The sequence below is a fragment of the Propithecus coquereli genome, unplaced genomic scaffold (genome assembly GCF_000956105.1).
Source record: "Propithecus coquereli isolate 6110/MARCELLA unplaced genomic scaffold, Pcoq_1.0 Scaffold42, whole genome shotgun sequence".
Classification (NCBI taxonomy): Eukaryota; Metazoa; Chordata; class Mammalia; order Primates; family Indriidae; genus Propithecus; species Propithecus coquereli.
In genome coordinates, this window is record NW_012149952.1 from 2,819,995 (window position 1) to 2,828,558 (window position 8,564).

The 8,564-nt window shown below is 46.1% G+C and overlaps 1 protein-coding gene across 2 annotated transcripts in view; it reads right to left on the minus strand.

The window, feature by feature from the left end:
* Nucleotides 1-8,564, minus strand: part of SYMPK (symplekin) — a 34,432-nt gene that overhangs the window by 19,626 nt on the left and 6,242 nt on the right. For both annotated transcript variants that reach the window (XM_012653448.1, XM_012653449.1), the window contains exons 6-10: nt 7,790-7,916; nt 6,825-7,074; nt 4,883-5,053; nt 3,415-3,654; nt 1,117-1,271 (exon numbers count right to left, since the gene is read on the minus strand). In XM_012653448.1, coding sequence (XP_012508902.1) covers nt 1,117-1,271; nt 3,415-3,654; nt 4,883-5,053; nt 6,825-7,074; nt 7,790-7,916 — 943 coding nt within the window. The remainder of the gene's footprint in view (nt 1-1,116; nt 1,272-3,414; nt 3,655-4,882; nt 5,054-6,824; nt 7,075-7,789; nt 7,917-8,564) is intronic.

Consider the following 8,564-nt stretch of genomic DNA (forward strand, 5'->3'; position numbering starts at 1 on the left):
CTACTTGGGAGGCTGAGGCAGAAGGATTGCTTGAGCCCAGGAGTTTGAGGTTGCTGTGAGCTAGGCTGACGCCACAGCACTCTAGTCCGGGCAACAGAGTGAGACTCTGTCTCAAAAAAAAAAAAGAGTAGGTTGAAGAAAGCCAGTGCCAGGGAGCAAGCAGGGGTCATGCTCCAGGGGAAGAGGGTAGGCCTGGCCCAGGGCACAGACAGGCAGGGTGGAGAAGAGGGCAAGGACTAGGGACAGAAGGAAAAGAGGTTCACTTCCAGGTTTCCGGGCTGAGAACTGGGAAGCTGCTGTGCCAAGGAGAACACAGGAGGGGCCATGGACCCGCAGAGGAGTGTAGGAGGACATTTGAAAACCATACTTGTGACATGTTGAGTCTGAGGCAGCTGTGGGACATCTAAGGGGAGGAAAATCAGGAGATGGCTGCATATCCAGGCCTGAGGCACATCCAAGGGATTGGAGATGGAGAGAAAACTCCTTCTCACCACCATCATGACAAAATTTCCACTCCATTCACACCAATACTAAGCCCCTTGGAGTCTTCAGGCGGAGGGAAGGGAAGGCTGCCATTGAGCATGGGAAGAGGCATTCATTCTCCTTGAGCACCCAGTGGGAAGGTCTGGATGCTGCTGTAGCCAGAAGACTGAAGTGAGACCCATTCCCCTTCCAATCAACTCAAGTACGTGGTCCTTTGCTTTGGAGCAGGAAATCTTTGAGAATCTAAGGAACACGCTGGCCATCCCGCCCCACCCATGCCCATTTCCACATCACTCAGCAAACAATTCATGGGGTTCGTGAACCCCCCAAACTCTCCAGTGAATAGACCCTCCCTTCAAAGGTGAGAAGGGAGAGTGAGAGTGAATGGGTTTAGATTAGATGGGGACTCAGATCACGCAAAGAGGGTCCATTGGGCAGTGGTGACAAGTGACCTCCTCAAAGAGTAAGGATCAGAGGAGAGGTCCATCCAAAGTTAGGAGGGACCTCTGGACCAGGCCTGCAAGGGACTGACATCACCTGGAGGAGGTGGAGAGTGTGTAGCAGAGGTGGGGGAATGGATGAGGAGATCCTTCCTCCTCGCCCAGAGGGGAACCAGCCCTCACCCATCCTTACCAGATTGGCCACGTTGTCGGGTGTCAGCAGAGGCTGTAAGAACTCGGCCGTGATATCTGTGTCTGACTGGCCTGAGATCTGGGCTGAGGCCTTCGAGGTGCCTGACGGGCCTGGCTCCAAGTCCTTGTCCTCATCGTCTTCCCCCAGGTTGGGCTCTGAGATAGGGCAGAACAAGACGCTGGCTCTAAAGAGGGCAGCAGGCCCTCCCTCTTCCCAGGGATCCCAGGTGGTCCCTGCCTCCAGCCAGCCTCAGCAAACAGGCGCAGCACAGTGGATGCCAATCTAGCCTGCAGCCCTGCTCTGCCGTCACAGTGCCACATGACCCTGGGCGACTGACTGACTACCTGCCTCTTTCTGGGCCTCAGTTCTCACCTGGGAAATGGGATTAAACCTTAGCATTCCAGCTGATCACAGTAAGTTCCAAGAAGACAATATTATTAACAAAAAAGATCAAGGAATAATTTCATAGAACTTTATTATTTAAAAATTTCTATCTTCAAAATAGTGCTCAACTTTACTAGAAATCAGGAAAATGCAAAAAACCAAAACAAAATCCCCCAAAACCTAATAATATTGCATTTTTTGCTGGCATGATTTACAAAACAAAAAGGTTAGTACTAATGGTTATTAGTAGGATTGCAGAGTGTGGAAATGTAAATTTGAAGAGGAACAGGTATTTTACATAGTTTCAAATATCTCCCCAAGCTTATTATTTCCAAAGGGAAAAATGGCAGTTTACACTAGAGAAACCTGGCGATCACCTCCTTAACTGAGTGAGCAAGTTAACATCACCAAAAACGGGACAAATTGATGTCATGTGGCTCCTGATGCCATGTACTGAGGCAGCCAGGGCATTAGTTCTGTAAAAGTGCAGAACCTGAATCCAATCAAGACGCAAGAGCAGACAAACACGAAAGGAAGGACATTCTACCAAACAACCGTCCTGGGCTCCTCAAAATGTCATGGCACGCAAAGGAAGGCCAAGGAGCTGATTTGAGATAAAGGGACATGCCAACTAAATGTAATGTGTGATAATGCCTCGTGAAGAGTACACAGTTTTCAGTACTATTTTTGTAACTAGTTTCTAAGTTCAAAATAAAAAATAAAATTGGTAGGCAAAAAATAGCTTTCAACGTGCAAACCCTTTGCCCCAGCAATCCCATCACTACGAATTTGCCCTGTGATTAGACATACACAAGACGGTTATACTATAGCAATCTTTATACTTTCAACAAGCGGACTGGTTAAAGTCTCCATGTGCGCTACAGATTATTAGGCCATCATTAAAAAGGATGCAGCAGATTTCTACGTGCAGATATGAAAAGAACTCCAAGATGAAAATTAACGAAACTAAATGAAAACAAATCAAGCAAGCTATAGAACACTCTGCTTAGTATACTTAATTATGGAAAAATATAGTTAGATCCCTCATTCCTCATACCAAAATAAACTTATTTTTTAGAATGAAAACATGAATTTTACATAAATGTTCTAGAAACAAACATGGGTGACGGTGATTTTTAAAAAAAATTTTGGAGCTAAGGAAGGCTACCATAGTTGACACTGTTGGTAATTAACATAAGCATTAAAAAATTACTTCAGAAAAAAAATCTACTTATAAATAAAACAAAGGAAAGTAAGGAGAGCTCTACACAAATAAAGCGCGCCTGGAAGAAAACATAAGGAAGTGGCTGGGTGTGGTGGTTCACACCTGTAATCCTAGCGCTCTGGGAGGCCGAGGCAGGAGGATCGCTTGAGGTCAGGAGTCCAAGACCAGCCTCAGCAAGAGCGAGACCCCATCTCTACTAAACATAGAAAGGTATTAGCTGGACAACTAAAAATAGAAAAAATTAGCCAGGCGTGGTGGTGCGTGCGTGTGGTCCTAGCTACTGGGGAGACTGAGGTAGAAGGATTGCCTGGCCCTAGGAGTTTGAGGTTGCTGTGAGCTAGGCTGACACCATGGCACTCTAGCCTGGGCGACAGAGTGAAATTCTGTCTAAAAAATAAAAAAAAGGAAGTGTTCATACTTGGGGAGTGGTTACTTATGGAGAGGGGTAAGAAGACGACTATTTTCATTTTATTCTTTTCTATGTAATTTAAACAATTCATAATTATTTATTAAATATATTATATATTCTAATAATTCTATTTTGATATCATTTACTATATGTCATATTATAAAATCTATAATATTAATACAAATTCAGCATATAGTTTAAGGTAAATAACTAAAGATTTTAAGCATAGTCAGCCTCCACCCCACCCCTGCCAGGCCCCACACTCAGCCCCTCAGCTCACCTAGCTTCATCTTCTTGAGTGTGGAATCTGAGTCATCTCGGGGCCGCTTGCGGGCATCCTTGCTGCTGGGCATGTTGCGGGCAATCTCGGCCTGAGGTGTGCCCAGGTCCACTAGCAGGGTGGTGATCTGGGCCTGGAACTCCAAGGAGGCGGGATGCTTCAGCACACTCAACAGATGCAGCTTGAGGTTCTTCCGCACGCTGCTCACCTGCGATTTGGCTAGCGTCGGGGGGAGGTTGGCTGTGAGGAAAGCAGGTTAGTGCTACAGACAGATTTCATAGCATCCTACCAATCTTAATTCCCAGCCCCTAACTTGGGCAGTGGTCTTATAGTCATCTGCTAGAAAAGCTCCTTCGCCCTCAGGTCTAATGTATGTGGCATTCCCCCTCATAAGCTGATGCTTAAAACCCTTGAAAGGTTTCCATCACTATTAGTCAACCCTTAAAGAGAAAAACCCTCCCTTTTATTAAACATAAAGTCTCATCTCCCTCCATCTCCAGTCCGGAAATTCCAATCCACTTCCCCGGGGAAGGGTTACAATCACTACCTTCACCTCCAGAAATTCCCAACTGAACTGCGGCAACAGCTTACTGCTGGTCTCCTGCCACTCCCTGATGTAAGAATGACTTTCTAATACCTAACGGTCACCTTGATGAATGAGCCTTCCCTGTTCCACAGCAAGAAAGGATGCCTGTAATTTTGCCTGCCCAGCATCCAATGCCCCTTCCTGAGCCAAAAACATTCCCATTCTCCTTTGAGGGAACCACCCTGTCTCCATTCTCAGTCCAAGTGGGCACAAGAGCCAGGGCCAGTGAGAACACCGCATTCCCTTGGCCGCTGTAATTGGTCAGAGATAGGATCGTACTCTCTGCTCAGCCAATCAGAAACAATGGGCATCAGCCCTTGGAGTTTTGCTGGAATGATCGGGAAGGAGACACTCTCTTTCCCCTTGGTTGCTAAGTTGGTGGAATGTAAGCCTGGAACTATGAGGGCCATCTTTGCTACCCCAAGGAACGAGCCAATATGGAGAAAATAGGAGCCAAGAGATGAAGAGAAACAGATCTATGACCTGCACACACTCATGCCTCAACCCCAGACTTCTCGGTTTTCATACTGCACTTCTCGGTTTTCTCTGCACAAAAGCAGAGAAAACACTATGAGTTTCCATGTATCCATCCATATTTTTCTAATCTTGGAACATCTATCCTCCCCCTTTTTTTGGTGAGGGGGCGGTGGGAGAAGGTGGAATATTTTAAAGTTTTTCACAGACATGTCATTTTACCCACATATACCTCAATATTAAAGCCAGTTTTGAAATAGGTTTTGGAACGTGCCAAAAGATTCCCATCTAATCTAGAGAATCCCACGGTCTGCTAGATTGATGACTAGCACTCAGGGGTCCACCACCCAGCTCACGTTTCTCAAGAGAATGGCCAGTGGAGAGGGGAATGGGAGGGACTCAACCTACCATGCAGGGTTTCATAGGCCTGGATCACCTCAGACATGAACATGGGTCTCTGGCGGGCGATATTGGCGAGGGCACCCAGTGCTGTGGTCAGGTTGATGGAGGAGATGGCGGGGTGCACCATGAACTTGAGCAGCTGCTCCAGGGCTGCCTTTCCCTCTTCCCACAGCACGTCTGACGAGAGAGAAAAGAGAACCGGTCATGCGGTCCCCTCTCCCAGGCCTCTGGTAAGAGTAGCTTTTGGGGCCAAATAGAAGGAAGGACCCTGGTACTTGGATGTCTGTGATTGGCTAGAAAACCAGAAAACTTAGTGGGTTGACGACTCCTATGCGACAGACTATTAATGAGTATAAAAATTCAGTAATGAAGATGTTCAAAGCATGGGCTTGCAATAGTGAAAGACGAGAAATAATTTTCTTTCTTTCTTTCTTCCTTTTTTTAGTGGGAACTTCAAGTGCTGGACATAAGAAACAAGTTTAAATATCCAACTACAGGAAACAGACTACATGAACCATGTTGATGTAAAACTCTGAATATGTACCTCTGTGTAAATACATAGATGAAGAACTCAAAGTCCCTTACAGTACCACTCCTCTCAATCTGGTCCCCAAAAGTTAACACTTAAAACTTTGGTGGATATCTTTCCAGACATTTGCTATGCAAAAACACACTGAATATCACCTTACTTGAAACAGTGAATAAAAAACAGACTGATGTCCATCAACAGAGAATTGCTTAATAGAATGGATGTCACTGTACTATGAAATACTGAGTAGCAGCAGAACATGACTCTGATAGGGAAAGGATGTCACTGATATTACTGTTAAATCAAACAATATGTAAGAATAGGTAAATAACATTTATTGAATGCTTACTATGCCGGCCACAGTAACTCACTAAATGCTCACAGCTACATTCTAAAGTCGATGTCATAATAATGATCCCCCATTTCCCAGTGAGGAAATAGGCTGAGAGACAGAGAATAAGTTACCTGTCCAATAGCAGAGCCGAGTTTCAAACACAAGCCACTACTCTCTAATATAATCTCTCAGCTGAAAATATAAAGCATGATCTCATTTTTGTAAACAGAAAAGCAAACAAAGGCAGACACTATGAATATATACATAGAAATATCTATATGTGCACAGAAATGGTCTGGAAGGAAACATAATACTCTTAACATTGTTTATTTCTAGGAAGCAGAACTGAAGGAGGGGTATTATTCCTTATATCTCTCTACATTGCCTGACACTAAAATAGTGTGCATGTACTATTTTTATAACTTGCAATTAAAAAAAACCATAAATCTATCTAGCATTTATCAGCTCACATTCGCATGGAACCACATTACAAATCTGTGAAAGGGCTACTATGATCATCTCCATTTTACAAAAAAGAAAATGAAGTTCGTAAGAAGTAACTTGGCCAGGAGAGGTTGCTCACACCTGTAATTCTAGCACTCTGGGAAGCTGAGGCGGGAGGATCACTTGAGCTCAGGAGTTCGAGACCAGCCTGAGCAAGAGCGAGACGCTGTCTCTACTAAAACAGAAAAAAGTTAGCCGAGTGTGGTGGTGCGTACCTGCTTTCCTAGCTACTCAAGAAGATTGCTTGAGCCCAGGAGTTTGAGGTTGCTGTGAGCTAGGCTGATGTCACGGCACTCTAGCCCAGGCAACAGAGTGGGACTCTGTCTCAAAAAAAAAAAAAAAAAAAAAAAAAAAAAAAAAAGGAAGAAGCAACTTCCCTCTGTTCATAATTTCACAATGAGTAAGCGGTGAAGGTGGGATTTAAACCTAGTATCAGGGCTCGTAACCACTATACTATACTGTCTCCAGAAATTAAAAACCAAAAAAGACAAAGGGGAGGGAGGGAGGGAAGTGAAGGAGAAGAAGAGGAAGGGAGCCAGGGCAGCGCTGACAAATGCCACCAGTGGATGGGAGGCACTCACTGTACTGGATGTAGGGGTGGTCCCGAGGGATACGGTCCAAGCTGATGTCATGCTCCTGGCGTCGGGGTATCTCTGAGTCAGCCATGCGGGGTGACAGGGTGACAATGAGGCCCTCCACAAACTTGATGGCGTGGGTGCGGATGCCATCATTGTCAGAGTCCAACAGCAGGATGATGTCCCCAGCCATGGCAGACACCATGTCCCAGCAGGCCTCCTGGAGCTCGCTGATGACCCGTGACTTCACCATCCACTGCCAGTGGTCCAGGGAGTGATGGGAGAGACGGAGACAACACATCGATCACCAACACCCTCCAACACTACCCAGAGATCCACAAATGCTGATGAATATATTCATTTGGTTAGCGAGCTGGGTGATGCTGGGGACAGGACCCACTGGTGGCCAGGACAGGTCTCGCTCTGCTCTCATGGGGCTCACAGACAGTGACAACCCAGAGTGACAAAGGCTCAAATCTTAAGGAAGACAAAGGAATAACAATGCTGACCTCACAGGCGGTGGCGATTAAATGGATCCCCTCATTTCATTATTGCCAATGAACATTGCACCATAGTGTGTTCTTTCCCTAGCATAGTCTATAATCAATATTTGTGATTCTTTAATTAGTGTTTGTCTCCTTCAATGGGTTATGAGCACCACGACGGCAGGACCTGAACTGTCCTGGTCACTGCAGTGTCCCCAGCATCGCCTAGCACAGGGCTGGGCACAGAGGAAGTGCTCGGGGAATGTATGTTGAATGAATAAATGAATGGATTGATCGAAGAAAGGATGGTTAATGGCAACTGCCCGAGCCAGGAGACGACATTAGATCCCTTTGTTGTCTGTTCCCACAGACCAACAGCATACCTTGCTCGTAAAGAATTCTGACCCTGGTTTTGAACCCCAATAGATTAGTCTGCAAATGAGACCCGTCAGGTGGGATGCCCTCAGGTGGGGAAGGACCTCTCACCTGCAGGGCCACCTTGTAGAGCTGGGTCATGGTGAGGATGGCCTTCTTCACCACGTTCACATTCTCGTCCCTCAGGAGCATGTTGAGGTTTGCAATCAGTTTCAGCAGTAACTCGATGTCTCGCTTGCTGGGGGATGGAGAAAAAGGGGCAAGGTCAGGATGGTCTTAGGGCAGGTGGTGGGAACCTGGGGTCCAAGAGGAAAGGGAAATCAGGGCCCATGTCTCAGGGGACTGGAATGGAAGCGGCAGAGTCAGGGACTATACAGGGAACTGGAATGGAAGTGGCAGAGTCAGGGACTATACCTGCCTTGCTTGCCAGCACATTCGGAAGCTGGAAATAATGCTTGGCACCTCCAGACTGAGCCACCTCTGAACCCTCTACCCAGGCTGGTCCTGCAACCCCCACTCCTTTGCTCGATGCCATAATAATGATCCTGTTCACATTTCAGCGGCATGACTCCCCGCTACGTGAGCAGGAGTAGAAGTGGGGAATGAGTACCACAACTCCTCTTTAGGGGATGAAAATGCTTTCGAACTAGATTGTGAATGTGCTCAATGCCACTGAATTGTTCGCTTTAAAGCAGCTAATTTTTAAATATAAATTTCACTTCAATTTAAGAAGAGCAGAAGCAGAAGAGCCAGAGAAAAGGCCCACAGACATCCTACAGGCAGGACGGCTTGGATCAGCAAAGCGGTAGAGGAAATGGCTGAAATATAGTCATGCTTGTTATCCCAGCACTTTGGGAGGCTAAGGCAGAATAAACAGTGAGACCTC